Source organism: Bos indicus x Bos taurus, chromosome 3 (genome assembly GCF_003369695.1).
Source record: "Bos indicus x Bos taurus breed Angus x Brahman F1 hybrid chromosome 3, Bos_hybrid_MaternalHap_v2.0, whole genome shotgun sequence".
Classification (NCBI taxonomy): Eukaryota; Metazoa; Chordata; class Mammalia; order Artiodactyla; family Bovidae; genus Bos; species Bos indicus x Bos taurus.
The window spans coordinates 82,083,176-82,108,026 of record NC_040078.1 but is presented as its reverse complement, the minus strand read 5'-3'; the positions used below and the strand labels follow the sequence as shown (position 1 = coordinate 82,108,026).

General features: G+C 43.6%; 1 protein-coding gene across 1 annotated transcript in view; it reads left to right on the top strand.

The window, feature by feature from the left end:
* The window catches only part of PGM1 (phosphoglucomutase 1), a 65,770-nt gene continuing 40,919 nt past the window's right edge, over positions 1-24,851 (top strand). The window contains exon 1 of the mRNA XM_027537030.1: positions 1-442. Coding sequence (XP_027392831.1) covers positions 197-442 — 246 coding nt within the window. The 5' untranslated portion in view covers positions 1-196. The remainder of the gene's footprint in view (positions 443-24,851) is intronic.

Here is a 24,851-nt window from a genome sequence, read left to right as displayed (position 1 = left end):
CTCCTCCCTCTAGGACCTGCAAGGAGGTGGGCTGGCAGCGGAGGGCCCGTCCCCTGTCCCTTTAAGGAGGAGGGACGAGCACAACCGGCGTGGCCCCGACCCCGTCCGCGCCCTCATCCCAGAGCAGCTGCAGCCACAGCTCCGGCCGCCCCTCGCTTGGCAGAGTCCGCTGGGCCCCAGGAAGCAAGTCGCCACCATGGTGAAGATCGTGACCGTTAAGACCAAGGCGTACCAAGACCAGAAGCCGGGCACGAGCGGGCTGCGGAAGCGGGTGAAGGTGTTTCAGAGCAGCTCCAACTATGCCGAGAATTTCATCCAGAGTATCATCTCCACCGTGGAGCCGGCGCAGCGGCAGGAGGCCACCCTGGTGGTGGGCGGGGACGGCAGGTTCTACATGAAGGAGGCCATCCAGCTCATCGTCCGCATCGCCGCCGCCAACGGGGTAAGGGACGTGCCCGCTCCTCGGTCGCCCCAGTTGCCCGTCCGCCTCCTGCCGCGCGCGCTCCCACGGGGCCACTTCCGCGCGCGCGGCCGCCGAGTCTCCACCCCCAGCTCCTCGGCGCTCTCTCTTCCTAGCCTGCGGCCGGGCGTGGGTCGCCCCGGGCGGGAGAGTGGCCAAGGGGAGCAGCAGAACTGCTCTTCTGACCGCTCCTCCCATCCCTCGCCCACCCCTACCCCGCCCTGGCTGGGCGGGGAGGCGCGAGGCTGGGGGCAGGGCTTGACCTTGGGAGGCCCGGCCCTCTGCCTCCTGCCCCACCCTTCTCTTTCCTCCTCTCCGCTCTTCCCCTACCCCTGCTGTCGTCCGGGCCTCTGACATTTACATTAACCTTTTTTGCCTGTGAAGATACAGTTACCGAGCCGAGCGCAGTCACCTTAACCCTGAAAGGTTAGAGGCCGCCGCCTTGCTCAGAACCCTCCTTGCATCCCGCTGGGTTGCCTGCTATTCCCGTCTGGGACTGGCGCTGCCCGCTGGCTGCGAGCCCCAGGCTTTGGGCACCCTCCCCTCTGGTGGTACGGCGCTCCAGGGCTCGTTCCCCATCCCCTAGTTTTCTGGGACAGAGCTTCTGCCCTCTGCCCTAGCGCCGCCTGGTTGCTGGGGCTCAGGCTTTTGAAAAGGCTAGTCTTTGCCCGGTGTTGCTTCTGGATCTGTTCCACCGAGGTTGCTGGAGCTGAATTTTCCTTAGAACAGAACCTACCTACTCAAGCTCGCTCATATGTAAGCAGTCGTGGCAGGCCAGGAAGTTAACGCAACACCTTGGTTCCTCCCTCAAGCCAAGGAACGTTAACCGACTAAGAACGGGCAGGTCCACTAACGTGAGATTTTGAACTAGATTCGAAATTATGAATTATGAAGTGTATGGAAAATAAGTATATTCCAGCATTTAACTTAAAGCCATAGTTTATTGTCAATACATTTATTATCATTAAACATCTATTATGTGCTTACTTCTCTTATCAGTACTTGTGCTGTAAGTACTTGGGATATATATATTCCTGACCTCAGGAAATAGTCTAGAAGTGGAAGTGGACAGGAATAAGCAGACAAACTAGGCTTCCCTGGTGGCTCAGAGGTAAAGAATCTGCTGGCAATGCAGGAGTCCAGGGTTTGATCCCTGAGTTGGGAAGATCCCCTGGAGAAGGACGTGGGAACCCCACTCCAGTATTCTTGCCTGGGAAATCCCATGGACAGAGCAGCCTGGCGGGCTACAGTCCATGGGGTCATAGAAATTGGACACAACCGAGAGACTAAACCACCACCACAGTGTGTTTGGTGTTGTGAGGGAGTTATGTGCCAGGTACTGAAGGCGCAAGAGCATGGCAGGCTGTACTTGAGAGTGGAAGGTACAGTGAGAAAGTCTTCACAGAGGCGTGGTAGTAGATTTGAGGCTTAAAGGATGAGTTGAAGTTTCTAAGGTGCATTTGTCAGGGGAGCAATTCTAGGCAGAATAAATACCATAGGAGTTGGGACAGTTCCCTTGGGCAAATTATTCAGTTTCTGATCCTTTGCCCCTCCTTGTTTGTGAAAACTGGAAATGACAATACATATCCAGAGAGGCTCTTGTGACGATTAAATGAAGCAACATATTTAAAGTACCTGGTAGCCCTCTCTCACCTGGAAACTGAATGACACCTGTAGGGAAACCTCAAGATGAGTTTGAGGGCAGGACTTCCTGTGATGAATGTTCTGCTAATATGGGGACATTGAGTTAATCATACCCAACCTGGTGCAGATATTAACCTCCACCCACCCACCCCGCCCCTGCCGTAGGTCTCAGTTTTGTCTCCTACCTTCCTCTACACTTAATGACCCCAACCAAACTAGAGGGATGCCTTCTTAGATCCCAATAGGGTACAAGTGACAGCAGTTTAGCTCAAGCGAGAAAAGAATTTGGGGTGCCTTCCAAATGCTCATTTCCTGCCTAAAACTTCAGCCAGATAGACAGTGTCCTCAACCATTCCCAGTGGGAATCTAGCATTTGGAAGACAGTTCTGGAGTATCCGTGTTTCCTACTATAATATCTCTTGCATCCCAGGAACAGAGGGGACAGTTCCTTGTCTCTTTTCCTGACTGTGTGGCATGGGCCAGGGACATCTGAAAAGTTTGCTGCAGTGAAAAAATAAAGCAATACATGCAGAAGTATCTTGTAAAGTATAAAACATGAGGTGTGTTTTAGTGTGTTTGTTTCCTGTAGAGTGTGAAACAACAGAGTCGGAGGATGGGGTTGTCTCCAACCTACGTCCTCAACACACTTTACTCTCTCACGTCTGGTTCCGCCTGGAACATTCTTCTCTCCTCTTCAACCTTAGATCTGGGTTTAGTTGACACTTCCCTGCTCCTAATCCCTGAATCAGGTGCACCTCTTTTCTGCTCTCATAGCCTGTTTTGCCCACCCCCATAATAGCACTGACTGCGTCTTATAGCGGTTGTTGATTTATTCATCTGTAACCCACTTGGCTTCCAACACAAACCTTTTTGACTGTAAGCCCCAAGAGATGAAGACGGGGCTTGTCTTGGTTTCTGCTTTATCCCAGGAGACCCTTCAGATTAACCACAAGTTCATCTTGAGCTCCTCACCAGTGTTTGTGATCCTCACACTGGTTGGTTTGACCCCTAAATGTCTCCTTACCATGCTGATTAAGCCCCTTGGACTCACACAATGTAGTGACTATTTCAACTTACTTTTTAGCAACTCAGATGTTTGTAGGCATATTAGAGTTCAGAATAAGAGACTAATATTTATTCAAAGTTAAAATCCTTACCTGCAAATCATACCTGGGAGTACTTCATGGGTAGAATCAATCACACTCAACATCAGGCAAAAACAAATTCATGTATCAGTTACCAAAATAAGGTGTGTAGTAGAATCTATAGGAAAAATGGATCTCATCTTCCCTGCATGCCATTTTCTCAGATTATCTAAGTTTGGAAAAAGCCAAATTTAATTCTAGGGAAATTCTTGTAACGTATGGATAAGTCTATCAGCCCTGGGGTGGTGGAAATTAGTATTTCCCAAAATTCTTCTCAGGTCTTCTTGCAAACTCACACGACTCATTTGTGTTTTAAAAGCTCTGAAAATTCTACTTAACATTGCCCAATCCAGTTTTCCCAAACTTTTAACCAGGATATTATAACCATCCGTGAAACTACTTGCTTTGCGATATATTTATTTATGGAAAAGATCAACTGGATGAAATATCAGAAGACCAGAGACCAGGTTCCAACTCTACCATTTCTAACAGGTTGGCCAAGTCAACCAAATCTTTCTGTACCACCACCTACCTATTGCATTTCTTCTTTTCAGAAACACTTTGGGTCAGTCATAAAGAGAAAAGAAGAAAGAAATTGTTCCCAATATGAAAACATAATGTTCAAAGTGTTTCAGACTCATGGCTAAATCTTCATTGGCCGGATTTGATTGGCAGTCCTCACTGTGTTTACTCAGGGCTTCTTTCACCTTTTCTACCTTGTGTCTCAGGGATTCATGTGAGTGGTGATTGGGAGAAGCACTGGGAAGGGGGATTTCCAACAGTTGAAGTTATAAAACCAACAAATCCCCAAGGCAAAGGCACCCCCTTTCCACCCTTTCCAAACAAGCCCCTAGGGTTAGACTTCAGTGGTCTATTCCCTTTGAGGACACCAGGTAAGAAAAGTCTTCTCAAAGTTCTCCCAACTAAAAATAAAAATAAGCCCTCCATTACTTGGCACACTCAGTAGCCATTTTTAAAAGGTGATTTCCAACTTTGAGCACAGCTCCAAAGGCCACAGAATGACTAGGTATGTCTGCATCAGGTTCAGGGAAATTTAAGGGAGAATGAATAGACCATTGAAACTTACCTGCTTAACTTTCTTAGAGGTGTAGCCCACTCAGATCATTCTTCTAAAAGCTCTTCTAAAGTCTGAAGGGGTCCAAAATATGTCACTGTGGCATAAAAGCTATTTTGAACTGAAGGCATTTGCAAATAGACATTTTTCTGAACTCCTTTGTCTGCATAAAAGCAGAGTCTTCTCAACTGTCATAAATCCCCTCCCTGGGAGAGGGTTTCTGGAAACCAGGGAAAATTGACTCAGCACCACACCTAAACAGACATTATCACAAAATTATAATATTGCTTCCCCATTGTTTTAAAGCCCCAGTTATCTTTTTGAAAAGTCATTTGTTTTCCCAACACTGATAACCACAGTGAAAGTGCTCATCTAGATAGAATTTTGAAGCCGAAAATGTTAGCTTTTCTCTTTTGGCCTCTATGCTTTGTCCCTCCCCTGATTTCTCCATCACTGATGGTCACTTTAAGACAGGAAAAGCTAGTTGGATAAGAAGTCAATGTCCTTAATGGGTTATCTGCTGGTAGGCTAGCTCCCACCGTCTGGCAGAGAATCCTAGGAAAGACTTGAGGCCACAGCCTTTTCTGCTTCATCTCCTGTTTCATGGATAGCTGTTTTAGCTTGGGTATACAAATAGTCTTCATCTCAGCTCTGCAGTGCACAAATCACTAGGCTTGGGCAACATGGTGTACAAGCCACAGCCAAAGAAAACTTCCCTTGGCAGAATCATAATCTCCATTTCTGCTTGCAGACTGGCTAGTCTTTGTCTGAGCTTCTCTCTGTATTGTGGCAAGAAGCAGCCAACAAACATTCCTCTTCTGAACTCTCCTAACCATCTGCCTAGAGCTACACCTTTGGTTGGCCCATGGTCTGTCTTCCAAGATAGCAGTGGTAAAACTTTTGCCATGGCCATAAAAATTATGCTAATGCTGCATATTTAGATTCTGTTTTGGTACAGAACACCAAATTTTATGTTAGTTAAAACGTAGGTTTTGGCTGCTATAGTAGAGTTCTAAAATAAGTTACTTAAATAAAATAAAAGTTTGTAGTAATAGAACCCTTTGTAACAGACTGGGTGTGGGGAGTCCGGGCTGGTATGGTGGCCCCATTGTGTCAGAAGGTGCATCTTTCTTCTCTCTTGTTGATCGGCCTCCCCTAGTGAGTTGCCCTTATCTGCATGGTCCAACATGGTTGCCCACCACCCTATGGTCATTTTAACTAACAGGAAGGGGAGAAAAGGGAAGGAAGGCACACCTTTCTCAGATACTGCATGTAATCAATTTCATTCTTGTTCCATTGGCTGAAACTTAGGCCAAGGCCTCCTCTAGCTGCAAGGGATGCTGGGAAATACAGGCATACCTCATTCTGTTGCACTTTGCTTTATTGTGCTTCTCAGATACTAAATTTTTTGCAAATTGAAGATTTGTGGCAATCCTGTGATGACTTTTTCCTATAACATTTGCTCATTTCATGTCTCTGTATCAAATTTTGGTAATTCTTACAATATTTCAGAATTTTTTTAATCATTATTGTATTTGTTACATGATCAATGATTTTTGAAGTTACTTTGCAAAAAGATGATAACTTGCTGAAGGCTCAGATGATGATTAGCATTTTTTTAACCAATAAAGCACTTTGAAATTAAAGTATATACGTTTTTTTAGACATAATGCTAATGAACACTGAATAGACCACGGAATAATATAAACATCATTTTTATACACTGAGAAACCAAAAAATTTATGTGACTTGCTTTACTGCAGTACTCACTTTTTTGCAGTGGTTTGGAACTGAACCTGCACTCTCTCTGACGTATGCCTATACCAATGCTATGCTGAGTGCTATGTGTTAGGCTAAATACTGGAGTGTCAGTCTAAATGAAAGGGAGAATTGATATCACGGAACACCCCACAGCCCTCATTATCCTAAACATGCTTTCCAAATTTAGTGAAAACCACTCAGTCATTTTCAAGTGATAGAGTTACAGAGAGAACACAGAAACTTAATTTTATATTGATAACTAGATTATTTGAAAAGACCTTGACTATCACTTATTCCAACTACAGGCCTAGAAAGGAACCTAGCCACAATCATTATGGAGGACTTTTTAAATAAAACAGCTTTATTGAGATATAATTCACACACCACACAATTTATCCATTTAAAGTATATGACTCAGTGTTTTTTTTAGTACATTTATAGCATTGTGCAGCCATCACCACAATCTAATTTTAACATATTTCCATCACCTTAATAGAAGCCCTGTGCATTAGCAATCAATCCCTCCTGCTCCCCTACCCCTTCATTGTACGCAACCACTCCTGTACCTTGTTCTGGATGTGTGCTCGGTCACTCAGTCATGTTGGACTCTGCAATCCTGTGGACCATAGCCCACCAGGCTCCTCTGTCCCTGGGGTTTCCCAGGCAAGAATTCTGGAATAGGTTCCCAACCCAGGGATTGAACCTGTACCTCTTCGGTCTACTGCGTTGGGAGGTGGATTCTTTACTACTGTGCCACCAGGGAAGCCTGTACTGTACCTGAGTCCTCTATAAATTTGTATAGGTGGATTTTACACAGACTGAATATTCAGTTTTGGTTGCCACACATTTGGCAGGTAAAGCCCTAGGAATGCGAGAAACAAAGGCAAAGGGTCCACATCAAGAATAGGAGTTAGTGTCCTGTGCTTCTGTGCACACTGTCTGAGCGTTATTGATACACAAAGGTCCTCATTCTCAGGGGGCCTCCAGTTGCAGGAAGGAGACTGACACAAAAACAGACAATCACCATTACATTTTATAAGAGCTAATACTTGAAGAGATCACTGTGGATACCGGGCAGGGACGCCTGCCCCAGCTTGGGGTGGGAGTGAGTGTGGGAGGAGATAGTGTGGTCAATGAAGGCTTTCTGCAGGAGATGAGCCTACTTTTCTCAGTAGACTCTTTGTCCAAAGCCAACCAGGCTGTCAAAAAAAAAGAAGTTTCTCCAGGAGAACAGCTTCTTCATTTCCAAGTGTAAGCAGTCAGATTTCTTTTTTTTTTTTTACAGATATATTTGAACTTATATATCCAAATTAGTATTGTTCCCTGCCAAATCACCACTCTGGGAACCGTACACTTATTCCAGTGATGCGTCTAGTGCTGAAAGCATTTTGAAACTCCTCTATGGGAGTTATTTTTCAGCCAGTCGGTTTATGGGTCACCGAGGGAAACCAGTCACATTATTTTATAGTCATGCCTCATTTTTCACCTAAAACGATATAACAAGATTTGATCACCCACTTTATTCATTAGACGTGGCTCCAACCAATTTTCATCTCTTTCCAAAGTTCATGTCTATTCTCAGAGGATGAAATTTGTCATGACTGAAGACTTTCAAAGAAAAGTACCACAGACTGTAAAGACAGTTGCTGAAAAAGAGCTCCAGAAATGTTAGTGCAGTGTCAACATTGAATACATGCGCTGCTTCTCAGGGTGCTTGTCTTGAAGGAGAAAATATTAATTCCGATGAAAATGCTCTCACGTAACTGTTGAAAATGAGTTACATTTTGTACTGTTCAAGCACATTGAAGAGAAGAATTTAGAAGACAGGTCATGATGAGGGAGATTCTGGCATGCTGCTTACCTTCTACAGTTTACCGCAGAGGCCTGGGAATTCAGTTCTCTTCCATCCCGATAAACATCTCAATATGTTTCAGTGCATTTAGAAATTGTGCACAGTAGGAAGGTTTGTGAAAACCCAAGTAGACAAAATGACCCTGAGCCTGGAAAGGAATCCTATCAGCTCAAAGCCACAAGAAACAAAAACCTAGATGTTTAGCCTATACCCACCTCAGCTCCGAGAGATCATCCCAGGATTGCAAGGAGGCCAGAAAATGGAGCTGGGATGCCGTAAGTGGGTGGAGATGGGGAAGGACCTTTTGCTTTAGTAATAAAACTATTATGTTATACTGCTCCCATGAGGACTTTGGAAAATACATTTTGTGGAGCAAAATGAAATCCACTTAAAAATGAAGCAAAAGGGAAATAAATGTAGAAAGCTCAGAGGGAATCAGGAATAAGGTTGGCTCCTGTCACAGAAGCCAGCTGCCTCTCTGTGTTGGGCCATGCTGTTGATGCCAAGCCCTCTGAGGTCAAATCCATGAGAAATACTCTCATCACACAGTTCAGCATAGCCAGTCACCCTGTAAGTAATGACGAGAGTAAATGATGCCTGCCTTTGCCAGTCCAGGTTCAATGCACGATACTGGATGCTTGGGGCTAGTGCACTGGGACGACCCAGAGGGATGGTATGGGGAGGGAGGAGGGAGGAGGGTTCAGGATGGGGAGCACATGTATACCTGTGATGGATTCATTTTGATATTTGGCAAAACTAATACAATTATGTAAAGTTTAAAAATAAAATAAAATTAAAAAAAAAAGACACATAGAAAGGGAAAAAAAATCCATATAAGGAGATGAAGTAAAATTGGGGGGGTATTTATCATAGTGCCTGACATAAGCATTTAGGACTTCACTTTCACTTTTCACTTTCGTGCATTGGAGAAGGAAATGGCAACCCACTCCAGTGTTCTTGCCTGGAGAATCCCAGGGACGGGGCAGCCTGGTGGGCTGCTGTCTCCGGGGTCGCACAGAGTTGGACACGACTGAAGTGACTTAGCAGCAGCAGCAAACAAAAGATTCTAATGATTCTAATAATGTTTATGGTTATTCCAAGCTCTGAAGCCAGGGGAGGGCAGAGGGGATGGTCTTCTGCGCCTGCCAGCACCTCCCATTCCATCTCTGTCCATACATTATCCCTTGAATTTGATCTGTGAGGCAGAGGTTCACAGTTGCTGTGTCAGTCACAAGCCCATTGATCTGAGGCCTTCACCTCATTGGAGCCGTGAGCTAGCAGTGGGTACTGGAAGATGGGTATCTCAGGATGGATCTGAGGGATGGTTAGCTGACCCATGCCAATGTCATGCTGTAGACCAGAAGCTGCAAGAGATGTATGCTGGCATTGCTGTGAACCTCCTAGACCACAGGGATTTTCTCATTCAGTAAGCATTGCGGAGCACTCTTTATGTGCCAGGCAGTGTGAGATGGTTGTAGGTACAAAAATAAATAAGACAAAGTCTTTGTTCTCAGGATTCATGCCAGTAGAGGAGAATTTATAAGCAGTTATAAAAATAGGGTCCGAATACTAGTATATTAGCTTCCTGTTGCTGCTGTGACAGATGACTCCAAACTGGGTGGCTTGAAACTACAGAAATGTATTTTCTCACGTTCTGGAGACCACGAGTCTGAAATCAAGGTGTTGGCAGGGTTACACTCTCACTGAATCTCCAAGGGAGAAGTTCAGGGAATCAAAGGAACACAGAGCCACTCAACCCCACCTCGAAGGGGAAGGGAAGACCGAGGATGTCTTCTCTTCCCAGGCAAGGTAATTTCTGAGCAAGTACAGATGATAAAGAGGAATCAGGGAGAACTTAGCTGAAAGTAAAGTGAGGATGGAGGCAGGGTACAATCACTGGTTTAAAATGTATATACCTGATACCTAATACCAATGCTGTCCTATTTAAAGTATGCTAATAGTAATGACCGACAAGATTCCAGACAAGAAGATTCCAGAGCTCCGTTATCCACAGTGCTTCTGTAGACTCCTGACAATGTCAAATGGAAGACAGGCCATTTGGTGGCTCCTTACCAAATAACTTTAGTTCACAGTGATGGGTTGGAATGGAAGATTTTGATTCAGATCTCAGTTGCACAATTTATTGTACAATATCATGTATTCTGGGCTTCCCTGGTGGCTCAGATGGTAAAGAATATGCCTGCAGTGCAGGAGACAGGGTTTTGATCCCTGGGTCGGAGGATCCCCTGGAGAAGAGAATCACTACTCACTCCAGTATTCCTGCCTGGAGAATTCCATGGACAGAGGAGGCTAGCAGTCCATGGGATTGCAAAGAGTTGGACACGACTGAATGATTAACACTTTCATATTTTTCATCATGTATTCTGCTTAACTAAAGCTCAGTTTTTGCACTTGTAAAATGGAATCAATTCTAGTATCTGCTCTGTTGGGGAGTTTTATGATAATTAGTTAAAATAATGAGCATACCAAATTTTGGGGAACTGTAAAGTGCATCACTTCACAGGAAATAGATGGGGAAACAGTGGAAACAGTGTCAGACTTTATTTTTGGGGGGCTCCAATATCACTGCAGATGGTGATTGCAGCCATGAAATTAAAAGACTCCTTGGAAGGAAAGTTATGACCAACCTAGATAGCATATTCAAAAGCAGAGACATTACTTTGCCAACAAAGGTCCATTTAGTCAAGGCTATGGTTTTTCCAGTGGTCATGTATGGATGTGAGAGTTGGACTATGAAGAAAGCTGAGTGCTGAAGAATTGATGCTTTTGAACTGTGGTGTTGGAGAAGACTCTTGAGAATCCCTTGGACTGCAAGGAGGTCCAACCAGTCCATTCTAAAGGAGATCAGTCCTGGCTGTTCATTGGAAGGACTGATGCTAAAGCTGAAACTCCAATACTTTGGCCACCTCATGCGAAGAGTTGACTCATTGGAAAAGACTGATGCTGGGAGGGATTGGGGGCAGGAGGAGAAGGAGACGACAGAGGATGAGATGGCTGGATGGCATCACTGACTCAGTGGACATGAGTCTTAGTGAACTCCAGGAGTTGGTGATGGACAGGGAGGCCTGGCGTGCTGCGATTCATGGGGTCGCAAAGAGTCAGACACGACTGAGCGACTGAACTGAACTGAACTGAACTGAAAGTGCAACTCAAATGAGAGTTTCACTGTTGCTTTAGGAGAGTCACACCAAGGTGACTTTTTTTAAACCCTTTTAAAATATATATATATTTTTTTTAATTGAAGGATAATTGCTTTACAGAATTTTGTGGTTTTCTGTCATACATCAACAGGAATCAGCCATAGGTACACCCATGTCCCCTCCCTCCCAAACCTTCCTCCCATCTTCCTCCCTATCCCACCTTTCAGCCTGTCTGACTCAGGGAGCTCAATCATGGTGACTTTTGGCTTAAGCTTCCTGCCAAAACAAATCTCAACATCCAATTTTATCTATCATCTTTCAAAGTCCAAAACTCAGATGTGCTAAAGAATAACCAAAAAGTAAATAAATATGTCATGCCATTTTGAGGATCTTAATGCTGCTACTGCTAAGTCACGTCAGTTGTGTCTGACTCTGTGTGACCCCATAGACGGCAGCCCACCAGGCTCCCCCGTCCCTGGGATTCTCCAGGCAAGAACACTGGAGTGGGTTGCCATTTCCTTCTCCAATGCATGAAAGTGAAAAGTGAAAGTGAAGTCGCTCAGTCGTGTCCGACTCTTAGCAACCCCATGGACTGCAGCCTACCAGGCTCCTCCATCCATGGGGTTCTCCAGGCAAGAGCACTGGAGTGGGCTGCCACTGCCCTCTCCGAGGATCTTACTGGTATATCCATATTACCCCTTTTACATTAGAATTTTGTTTCAGTATAACTTTTTTTTTTCAGTGTAACTTTTGATGTCAGACAGATATGAGTTTGATTCCTAGATATGCTGTTTATTACCTGTTTAATCTTGAGCAAACTGTCTGAACTCTTTTTTTTTCTTTACTCATTAGTAAAATTAAAATAATATGTCTTTAGAAAATAAGAAGGTAATGTGTAGGAAGTTACCTTGCACAGCGCTTCACATATAGTCATGATGAGCAGGTTGCTACCCTGGGTAGTAGGGATTTTGATGAGAAATACAGACACTTTCAACTTTACTTTGCTTATAGTCCCCCAGGCAGCTCCCACCTTCTCAGTTTCTCTTTTCTTCCAGTTGGCCAGTAACCTATCAAGATGCTCCACACCTATTAGCCTATAAATTTCAGAACAGAAATGTCTTTCTTACAGAGAGAGTGTTTCATGCACAGGTCCTGGGGTAGGGTGGGGGACCTGCTCGACATAATTTCAGGTTTCTGAAATATATGATCAGCCTGATCATAAGTTATCTCAAAAGAATACAGCACCAAGCCCCCAAATCAGCAAAATTGTCCCCAAATGGCTCAGTACTAATCACAGTGTTTGGTATTTGCACACCAGGTCTACTCATTAGGGTTTTAGGAGTGGTTCTAGTATAAGTTGGTTGGGTCTGCTTGCTCCAGCAACTTCTCCTGAACAACATTTGAGGGGTGATTTTACGTGCCAATATGTGCAGAGCATTTTCTTGTTGCTCAGTACTGGACTGTGCATTTGGGGCACACAAATGTATAAGTGGTCTCCAGCTCCCTGTGGAGCTTGTCATACAGTGCGCATCGCAAGACAGCGTGGCAGTGCCTCCGTAGATTGTCACTGGGAGTCCAGGGAGAGGGGCATTGGAGAGGCAGTCAGAAGCTTCCAGGGGAGATGTGTCTGAGCCAAGTCCTGAAGAATGATGAAAAGGAAGCCTGGAAAAAGTGGAGACATTCCACGTAGAGGCAGTGGCAAAACAAGGAGGCCATTGCAGAAAGCAAGCCCACAGGCTTCAACATTAAATAGAACTCCATAGCAGAGAGGGAGAAGAATGGCAGGGCAACCTGAGATGAGTTATCACCACATAGGTCCTTAACGTCAAGGCTTTCTGTTATACACAGGCCAGCCTGAAACAGTCTGAGAATTATCTTATGATCCCAGTGGGAATCAAGAATCTTAGAGACATAAGTCAACAAATGTAGAAAGCTATTTATAAGGGGGCTAGAGTATTTGTCCAGTAACACATGAAGGCTCTATCAGTTTGCTAAGCCTGTCTGGCTTTAACCAGCAGATTATATGGCATGTAACCATCTGTATATGACCTGATGTTTTCATCAGGGCAAGTTTTAAAACTTGGGTTGGTTGATCTGAATCCATATTGTAGAATGAATGACGCACATTTCACTAAGCTAGATCACACGTTTATTTAACAAAGAGAGAGAGAAAGAGACATACACTGCAGCTGTACTGTTTCTCCTCAGTTTGGTCACTAAGTCGTGTCCGACTCTTTGTGACCCCATGGACTGCAGCATGCCAGGCTTCCCTGTCCAACACAAACTCCCAGAGCCTACTCAAACTCATATCCATCACATTGGTGATGCTATCTAACCATCTCATCCTCTATCGTCCCCTTCTCCTCCTGCCTTCAGTGTTTCCCAGCATCAGGATCTTTTCCAATGAGTCGTTTCTTTGCATCAGGTGGTCAAAGTATTGGAGTTTCAGCTTCAGCATCAGTCTTTCCAATGAATATTCAGAACTGATTTCCTTTAGGATTGACTGGTTGGATCTCCTTGCAGTCCAAGGGACTCTCAAGAGTCTTCTCCAATACCACAGTTCAAAAGCATCAATTCTTCTGCACTCAGTTTTCTTTATAGTCCAACTCTCAAATCCATACACGACTACTGGAAAAACCATAGCTTTGACTAGATGGACCTTTGTTGGCAAAGTAATGTCTCTGCTTTTTAATATGTTGTCTAGGTTAGTCATAGCTTTTCTTCCAAGGAGCAAGCGTCTTTTAATTTCTTGGCTGCAGTCACCATCTGCAGTGATTTTGGAGCCCCCCCCACCCACCCAAATAAAAGTCTCTCACTGTTTTCATTGTTTTCCCATCCATTTGCCACGAAGTGATGGGACCAGATGCCATGATCTTTGTTTTCTGAATATTGAGTTTTAAGCCAACTTTTTTTCACTCTCCTCTTTCACTTTCATCAAGAGGCTCTTTAATTTTTCTTCGCTTTCTGCCATAAGGGTGGTGTCATCTGCATATCTGAGGTTATTGATATTTCTCCTGGCAATCTTGATTCCAGCTTGTGCTTCCTCCAGCCCAGTGTTTCTCATAATGTACTCTGCATATACATTAAATAAGCAGGGTGACAATATACAGCCTTGACGTACTCCTTTCCCAATTTGGAGCCAGTCTGTTGTTCCATGTCCTGTTCTAACTGTTGCTTCTTGACCTGCATACAGATTTCTCAGGAGGCAGGTCAGGTGGTCTGGTATTTCCATCTCTTGAAGAATTTTCCAGTTTGTTGTGATCCACACAGTCAAAGGCTTTGGCATAGTCAATAAAGCAGAAGTAGATGTTTTTTTGGAACTCTCTTGCTTTTCAGTGATCCAGCAGATGTTGACAATTTGATCTCTAGTTCCTCTGCCTTTTCTAAATCCAGCTTGAACGTCTGGATATTCACGGTTCATGTACTCCTGAAGCCCTGGGTTGGAGAATTTTGAGCATTACTTCACTAGCATGTGAGATGAGTGCAATTGTGCGGTAGTTTGAGCATTTTTTGGCATTGCCTTTCTTTGGGATTGGAATGAAAACTGATCTTTACCAGTCCTATGGCCACTGCTGAGTTTTCCACATTTGTTGGCATATTGAGTCTAGCACTTTCACAGCATCATCTTTTAGGATTTGAAATAGCTCAACTGGAATTCCATCACCTCCGCTAGCTTTGTTCATAGTGAGGCTTCCTAAGGCCCACTTGACTTCGCATTCCAAGATGTCTGGCTCTAGGTGAGTGATCACATCATCGTGGTTATCTGGGTCACGAAGATCTTTTTTGTATAGTTCTTCTGTATATTCTTGCCACCTCTTCTTAATATCTTCTGCTTCTGTTAGGTCCATACCATTTCTGTTCTTTATTGAGCCCATCTTTGCATGAAATGTTCCTTTGGTATCTCTGATTTTCTGGAAGAGATCTCTAGTCTTTCCCATTCTATTGTTTTCCTCTATTTCTTTGCACTGATCACTGAGGAAGGCTTTCTTATCTCTCCTTGCTATTCTTTGTAACTCTGCATTCAAATGGGTATAGCTTTCCTTTTCTCCTTTGCCTTTAGCATGTCTTCTTTTCTCAGCTATTTGTAAGGCCTCGTTAGACAACCATTTTGCCTTTTTGAATTTCTTTTTCTTGGGGATGATCTTGATCACTTCCTTCTGTACAATGTCACGAACCTCCGTCCATAGTTCTTCAGGCACCCTATCAGATCTAATCCCTTGAATCTATTTGTCACTTCCACTGTATAATTGTAAGGGATTAGATTTATGTCATACCTAAATGGTCTTGTGGTTTTCCCTACTTTCTTCAATTTAAGTCTGAATTTGGCAGTAATGAGTTCATGATCTGAGCCACAGTTGGCTCCCAGTCTTGTTTTTGCTTACTGTGTAGAGCTTCTCCATCTTTGGCTGCAAAAAATATAATCAATCTGATTTTGGTATTGACCATGTGGTGATGTCCATGTATAGAGTCTTCTCTTGTGTTGTTGGAAGAGGGTGTTTGCTATAACCAGTGCATTCTATTGGCAAAAGTTGTTAGCCTTTGACCTGCTTCGTTCTATACTCCAAGGTCAAGTTTGCCTGTTACTCCAGGTAGCTCTTGACTTCCTACTTTTGCATTTCAGTCCTTTATAATGAAGAGGATTTCTTTTTTGGATGTTAGTTCTAGAAGATCTTGTAGGTCTTAATAGAACTGTTCAACTTCAATTTCTTCAGCATTACTGGTCAGGGCATGGACTTGGATTACTGTGATATTGAATGGTTTGCCTTGGAAATGGACAGAGGTCATTGTATCGTTTTTGAGGTTGCATCCAAGTACTGCATTTTGAACTCTTTTGTTGATTATGATGGGAGAGAGGTACAGCGCAGCTGTACTGTTTCCCCTAGATCTCAGCGAAGGGGCTGGGGTCGTCTGTGATCTTTTTTTTGTCTTGTTACTTTAGTATCTGTCACTGTAACTTTTTCTCATCACTTTTCTACCCCACACTGAAGTTCACCTTCTGGAATGAGCACCTTGAAAACCTGTCTCTACCGGCAGTTACCCAGTGCTTCTCTAGGAAGCAGCACAAGCTTTTCGCCTTAACCACGCAGACTAACCAGCTCTACCTCCTTCACTATTGCTACTTCTAATTCTGTTCCTTTTTGTTACTGCACAAGTCTGTGTGCTATAGAAACTACCCCAAATGTCAGGTCTCAGGCAGAGGTTCTCTGTTGTACTTTGGAAAGTCCTCTATGATGGTGGGAAGAATTTTACAGTTGAAGTTGGTCTCAGCGTGAGGACTGCTTACTTGGCTACTGCCTGGAAAACTCATCTTTGTTCATCAGGGACCCTATTCACTGAGGTCCTTTACCTCTCACTACTGACGACTTATCCACTCAGACATTTGTTAACTATCCACCATGCTTCATTCCAGGCACTGAGGTTACATAGGAACAAGTTCTGTCTTTCTCCTCGTCACTGAGCAAGGAAGGACGCTTGTTTGTATATGCACCATGTTATTTAGTGATAAGAACCAATACTCTGGGGCAAAGGAAAGAGGTGTGTGTGGGGGGGGTCCACCTAAGGGTCTCTCTCTCACACCATCCAGCTGCGAAGGAATCAGCTGTCACTGGAGTTGGGCTTTTTTTCTCTCTCTCTTTTTAACCATTTATTGTATTAGTTTCCTGGGGCTGCTGTAACACACAGCACCATAAAGTGAGTGGCTTAGAACAACAGAAACTTACTCTCTCACAGTTCTGGAGGCTGACAAGTCCAAGTGCGGTGGGTTGTACAGGCACCAAAACTCATACTTTCCACTTGGACAATATCGATTTGAGAGTCACCTGGAATCTATTTCCTCTTAATTTTCTCCAAGGTAAGATGTACTTGATTATCCAGAGGAGCCATACAGCCTATTCATGAGCTTTGGCATTAAAACTGGCACGAAAGCCTGCCTTCCAATATATTAGTTGTGAGACTCTGAGCATATCGTTTATTCTCTAAGCCTCAGATTCCTCATCTGTAAAATGGGGATGATGAAGATATCTGTATCACAGGGTTGTTATTTGCATGTTACTTGCATGAGAACCTGCATGTAGTCCTATGATAAGCCCTTTATATGATCTTCTTTAATCTTATCAACTCTTAAGAAGTTGGTATTTAGATCTCTGTTTCACAGATGAAGAAATAGAGGATCACTGATTTGTTCAAGATCACTAAGATACTACAAATTATCAGGAGTAGGGATTCAAACCCAGATTTCACTGTGCTGAATTCTTCAAGGAAATTCATTTTAATAGAGTTATCTAGAACTCTATTCCCAAATCTTTTGTGTTGTGGTATAACATTTGATTTTCCTGAAGCCTTGTTCTCACTTAAATCTTAAGGCCCAGTGAGAGTCCTACCTCTGCTCACTTGAGCTGCTGTTCATCCCAGGAATTCCCATAAATGATGTAGAGTAGAAAAAATGATCACATTTCTTTAGATCGCTGTTTTAAAAGCTGTTTCTTGTTGAGTACTTGCCATTCACATTGCCGCCTGTTATAGTAGGAGTGTAGGCTTTGGGGCCAGATTGCCTGTGTTCAAAACCTGTCTCCACACTTTCCCAGCTACCTGACCTTGGGCGGATGACATAACCTCTGTATCCTAAGGTAGGGGCTGAGAATAATGGTATTGATCTTGTAGGGTTGTTGTGAAGATTGAGTTAATGCTTGTAAAGCTCTTGGGATACTGCCCAGCACATCAAGACCTATTGCAATGATCTCCTACTGGACACAGCCTTTAAAGCAGTGTCATTGTCCCTGTTTTACAAATAAGAAAACTGAAATCAGAAAGGCCATACACAGCCAGAAGCTGGCAAAGGCAGGATTCAGACCCAAGACTGTCTGACCCCTTCCTTTACCTTTTCCTTCCCTATTGTAGGTGTCTACTTTGACTGACCCATAGCATTGATCCACTCCTGCCTGGGCCTTCTGCTCTAGAGATCAAGGCATGTGTTAGAAAGATGGAATAAGTCTTTGCCAATATCTCTGTTTTTGTTGTTTGTGTAACAGTTACTGAATGGCTAGTCTATAGCCAGGCATGGTGATAAGGACTTTACATGCCTTTCTTCATTGATGTCAGAACCTTTAAAGGAAATTTTTCTATCCCCATTTTACAGACATTTCGGCTCAAAAAGATCCCATAGAAAAAGATGTCCTTCCTTTCTTTCCGTTTCTTTACAGCTGCACATCCTAGTTTGGCTAAGCCATGTAATTGGAAACATGCTTAGTAATGAGATAGAAAACATAACATCACTGTTCCTCTGTTCTTCTTAAAACTCAATAAATCCACCACATTTTTACTATTTGATAGAGGGTCAATCACTGACTACCACAAAACTCCAAGGGATACAGGAGAGTTGCTTGTGTTTCCATTTTCTACCACAAGAGGGAAACATACAACCATAAATGATTTGAAAATAAAGCCATTCTTTAGCTAGCCCTCTTTTTACTAAGAGTGGTGAGTGCCGTACTGTGGTTACCTAGTCGAGGTGACATTCCACTGGCTAGGAGTTGTGAGCCGCCCGCTTGGTTCAGAAATCCCAATGGGTGGACCAAAGCTATTGTTGTCACAGTAAGAAAACAGCAATTGGCTGAATTTTCAAGCAGTTGTTGGGCCACACCTTTGTAGGGCCAACTGAGAATAAAGTGCGAATTTTGCCACCAAGGTCTGGTGTCCAGGTTCACACTCAGGGTGTGTCCCCGCAGTATCCAAGAATTTTCCAGACAGACCTAGGCTCTCTGGATCTCCACTACAGAGAAAATGTGATGGAAGAGACGTTTGGATGTTGGTTTGCCTTTCCCTGTGAGATTGGGGGCCTTCCCTACGGTCACACCGTCAGATGAAATTGCTACTGAAAAATGACTTCCAAGCAAGCGTTTTCAAGCAGTGTGTGACTCTTAGCACACAGAATGCTGGGAAAGCTATGTTCTTTCAAGGAAGCATAGGCATCAACAGAGAGTGTGTTTTCAGGCCTGTATCTATCAGGAACTGTATAGCTTCTAAGACGTGAGACCTCCAGGTGTGCCCAGATGACCTAACTTGCAGAGTGAGGGCACTGTATCTCCCTGCACTTTCAGAGCCGTGTAAACACATTCCTAGGTCATACCAGGACTGCCCATGAGGAAGCAGGCTGCGGGAGTGTGTCTAAGAGTGCTGGGTGCCATACCGTGGTCACCTAGACAAGGCGATATTAGCTCAAACGGTAAAGAATCTGCCTGCGATTCAGGAGACCAGAGTTTTATCCCTGGGTTGGGAAGTTCCTTTGGAGAAGGGAATGGCAATCCACTCCAGTATTCTTGCCTGGAAAATTCCATGGACAGAGAAATCTGGTGGGCTACAGTCCATGGGGTCACAAAGAGTTGGGACACGACTGAGCGACTAACACACACTTTTTACCAAAGGATTTTGATACATAATTCCTGGTAATTAGACAGAACATGGGAAAATATTCTATTAGCTCCAAGTGAATATTCTTCAGGAATTTAAATGAAAAAAAAAAAATTGAGGATGCTCCAAAAGGAAATAAGATAAAAATACATATAAAAATTTTATATGAACTATATACATGGTTTTTTTTTTTTTAGGTCAGAATGATTAAATATTGGTGATTTCTTATTAGACAGGAGTCCTCTTGACGTGTACTTTTTGTATGAAAGTTAATTCCTAAAACTTGAGCATCTTCATGGTGGGGAGATTGTTTTTAGGTTTAACCACGCAAATTAAGAATGGCACTTGTGGAGTGGAAAACACCTTCTAAAAATTTTCTCTTTCCTCTGAGCACTCAGAGCACACTTACAAGCTCTCAGAGTTTACTTCTTTTTGAAATGACTTGTTAACCTATTTATCTCTCTGTTTAGACCAGAAGTTCAACAACTTGAATCTGTCATCTTCTGGTGGTCCACAGTGCCTGACGATATCACTGGAGAAAGTCAGTTTACATAGTAACCATTGGACACGGGTGGGTCAGCAGAGGGACAGCAGACTGACGGATGCTAAAGGATGTTCACACTTCTAGGCAGCAGTTCTGTTTGTTTTTAACATCAAAATGTGCTTCAGGAGGGTGGTTTTTAAAAGATAATTTTGTTTATTTTTGGCTGCACTAGATCTTTGTTAGTGCACGTGGGCTTTTCTCTAGTTACGGCAAGCAAGGGGCTTCCCTCTAGTTGCAGTGCGGGCTTCTCATTGTGGGGGCTTCTCTTGTTCTGGAGCCCGGGCTTTAGTACACTCGGGCTTCAGTAGTTGCGGCTCTCAGGCTCTAGAGCACAGCCTCAATAGTTGTGGTGCACGGGCTTAGTTGTTCCCAGGCATGTGGGATCTTCCCGGATCAAGGATCAAACTCATGTCTCTCACTTTGGCAGGCAGATTCTTTACCACTGAGCCACCAAGGAAGCCCAGGAGTATTTTCTGAACCTGAGATTCTGTACAGCTCTAAGCAAACCATCTGGTCCTCATAATTCTTCTGGCATTGTACCTGTAGAGCTTAATGTAGTTTCTCCTTTTCTTTAAAAGACATTTCCTAACTCTATTAAAACAGATATACTCATAGATAGGTATTAAATGCAGCTGTATATTTTCAAATTGACTGAAGGCAGTCATAAAAGCTAACTCTAATGTAGGGTTCACAGGGCACTAGAACCAGCCAGTGCTAAGCTTTTTTCATTTGTTAATTCATCGTATCTTTATACAACACACCTGTGCAGTAGGTACTATTTCTTTGCTTTTTTAAAACTCTCTTTAAAAGATGCATTTTTAAAGAATAACTGAGGAGTAAGTGACATATAACATTGTATTAGTTTCAGGTGTACAATCTAATGATTCAATATTGCAGTGTTGTCAAATGATCACCACAGTTAAGTCTAAGGAGGTGTGATGTTCAATCCCCACTTCAAAGATGAGAAAAAGTGGGCACTGACAGGTTAAGTACTTTGCTTAAGAGCTCCTTGTGATTGGCTGAGAATCTCAGACTGTGAAGGCAGTCTTTTTTCCCCCCGCTTCTTGCAGGATGGGACAGCAGGTGGAGCCTGCCTCATACCTGGCGAGTAGAGCCATGCTTTGCAGAGCCCCATTCAACACAGTGAGGAGCTATAGGTGTGGCAAGTAATAGAAACCCAGTCTGCTAGAGGGAGCCTCTAAGAGGACTGTATCTTAAGGCCAGAGGGTCTCCTGAAAGCCAGGGGCAGGGTGGGCACATGCGCCTTAAAAGAATCTGAAGCAGGAGGAGCCCGGGCAGTTAGCCTTGGACTCTCCTGTTTATCTTAGCAGTTTGCTTCATTTTCCTCTCTCTCTGCTGACTCAATCATCAGTGTAAGTTGGGATTTGTGAGCATCTGTGTCTGTATGTGTGTGGATGAGATCTTAGTTATAAATTCATTTACTCAAACTCCTATGAATATTACAAGTTTAGAAATCAAATATTTTTGTTTACTTTTTGAAGCCTTTGTCTAACAAGCAAAAGTGTGGAAATATTCCCATTGTTCTCATGTAATCTAATAATGATAATAGCAGATACCTGTGCAGGGTGCCCTACACCAGCACTGGTTTTAGAATTTTCTGTATATTACTTCATTCAATGGTGACTGTGACAACATGCGGGGGGGGAGGGTACTGTTTTTCTCCTCAGTTTTTCAGATGGGGGCAGTGGAAGCCCAAAGAGGTTAAGTAACCTGTCTGAGGTCACACAGCCAGTAACTGGCAGAACTGGGTTCCAGCTCCATCAATCTAGCCCTAAAGTCCATTCCTTGAAACACTGCAGTTAGCTGTCTGCATCTGATGATTTAAATATAAAAATATGGTATATTCAAAGTTTCCTTGACTCTTCCAGTAATGTTTATAACTTTTATAAAATTATCTTAAAATCCTAAGCCAAAATAAGTTACTCAACTATACATTGTAAATTGGTATCACAGGGCTGACCTGTTAGGTAAACTAATATCCCAGATTCTCTTAACGTACTTAAAATATAGATTTTCTCCAAGACTTATTACAAAACAGTAGTACTATGTTTGGTTTATTTGATTATCTTTCTACTATGAGTTTGCTTCACATCAATACTTAATTCTAAATCTTTTTAAGTTAAAAAGTGCCCAATTCAAAAACCATTCTCTTATTCCAAGCAATTGGCCTTCCCTGGTGGTTCAGATGGTAAAGAATCTGCCTGCCATGCAAAAGACCTGGGTTCGATCCCTGGGTCAGGAAGATCCCTTGGAGAAGGAAATGGCTACTCACTCTAGTATTATTGCCTGAAGGACAGAGGAGCCTGGCGGGATATAGTCCATGGGGTCGCAAACAGTCAGACACGACTGAGTGACTAACACACACTTCCACTAGAATTGAGGGTGACATTGACTGGAAATCCAACAGTGGAACCGGCCCAGTCCAGAACTCATGCCAACAGCGGGGTCTCAAGTGGCTTGTGTTCACAGACCTTTCCCCAGTTCTCATGTCTCATGAGTCTGCAGTCCTTACTCTCTTGAGAAGATCCATCTAACTGATATTCTGCCTGAAACTACTCTGAATTCTTTTCCAATTCTGTGTATCAGATCCCCAGCTCTTAGATGTGCCCGAGTGATCCAGAGACGGATCTGCATAATAGCTCTCTCATGTTCCCATGTATTCTCGTGTCTGCCGGTTACAGTTCTATAGATATTCTCATGACATGAGGTCCCTGCCCCACAGCTTCTGAGTTTATCTGTCTTCCCAGTTCAAAGACTAACTAAATCTGACTGGTACACTTTTGAGTCCTAATTCTATATTCCTAGAGGAGAAAATATGAGTGATCCAGCTTTGGTCAGTTGTCTGCCCTTGATGATCATGGCCTGAGTCCCACAGTAGAAACATGGCCCTAGGAGTCCACCGTTGTGGGGTGGGGTCAGGGACAGTTCTTAGAGAAGAGATTGAGCAGAAGGGGTCAGAGGAAAAAGAGGTTGATTGGGTAGTGTCTTCATGTTGGAGGAGAGTAACCTACAGAGCCCAAACTGGCCAAGGACTCAGAGTTAAAGAAGTCTTATGCAAGAGGAGCAGCTCTGGATGGGGTCACAGAGACCAGGATCCTCAGATCCACCTCAGCTGCAGGGGGAATCCTTTTTGCAAGCCTTGGTTAATCTTTTTCCAGTCTCTCCTTCTCCAAGCTATTTGATACACTACTGGCAGCCAGTCAACTTTGAAAAAAAAAAGCAGTTTGTATTCCTTCTGCTTAAAAATATCCATAGCTTCCGGTGCCTACAAAATAAACCTCACTGTGGTTCATGAGACTGTGTAACCTTGTCTTAGCTACTTCTCCAGCCTCACCCCATCACTGCAGCCTCTTGAGAGCCACAGTCCCATCCAGGCACCTCTGGGACATAGACAGTCGTTGTGAGGCAGGTTATCATCATCCTATTTTCATCCTCAGGGCATTGAGGATGGAAGAAGGGGCTAACATTTACTGATAATCTACTGGATGCCAGACACAGGTCATAAGTGTTTTCATACATGTTGCCCGATTCAGTACTGAGAACAACCTTCATTGTGATCCCTAGCTTACAGATTCAGGTCAGTTAAGTGAATTGCTCAAGATTGTACCTCTCATGTATTTTAGAAACCAATATATATATATATATATTTTTAATGAAGGATAATTGCTTTACAATGTTGTGTTGATTTCTGCTCCACATCAACATGAACCAGCCATAGGTATACGTATGTCCCCTCCCTCTTAAACCTCCCTCCAACCTCCCAGTCCATCCCACCCCTCTAGATTGTCACAGAGCACTGGGTTTGAGCTCCTTGTGTCAGGCAGCAAATTCCCACTGGATGGCTGTTTTACATATGGTAATGTATGTGTTTCAGTGCTGCCCTCTCCCTCCCCTACTGTGTCCACAAGTCTGTTTAGAGTCCAAGATTTGAGCCCTGGTTGTGTCTGGCTCCTGAACCTGTGGTCTTTGCATTATCCTGCAGTGTCTCCTCTGTGGCAGGCATTCAGTGCAAGCTTACTTACTGTTGGTTGGAGAAATGAGTGACTTTTCCCAGCTGGTGATTCCTGTCACTGGAATCACAGATCATAAGCGTTTTCGTACAGGTTGTCCAATTCAGTGCTCAGAACAACCTTCATTGTGATCCCTAGCTTACAGACTTGGGTCAGTTAAGAGAATTGCTCAAGATTGTACCTCTCATACATTTTCGAAACCAATATGTATTTCTTTAATTGGAGGATAATTGACCCCAACACTCGGGCAGGCACCTGCAGCATCACAAGCATAGGGTTTTGGCCTGGGGGCGGGGGTCTGATGATCCCTGCTGCTTTCAACCGGGTTAGTAGCTTACTTTCTAGTGCTTCTGCTGAAAGACAGGTTACCAGTTCTAAATAATGTGCCCATTCCTGTGGCATTTACTAAAGAATAATTCTTGATGTGAAGAGGTGAATCGTTTCAGGCCTTGGGTCCCACTCTCCCATGAGCCCTGGGACATGGCAGTTAGCGATCCAGTAAACATTTGTCGGTGGAAAAAAAGAAAGATAGAATGAATAAAGTATTGGCAAGTCTTCTGTTTCTGCTGTCTTCTACTAGGAAGGCATCACTGCTGATCAGAATGGAAACTGGAGTCTTTGCGAGGCTGGGAGCGAAGGGGTTCATAACTCTGCCATTGTGAAATTGATTGGACCCAAGACCAATATGAAAGTTTCTTGTCTGAAGGGAATAATCCTTAAATCCCCCATATGGTTTAAATGTAATTTGTGTCATTGTGAAGGAGTACTGGCA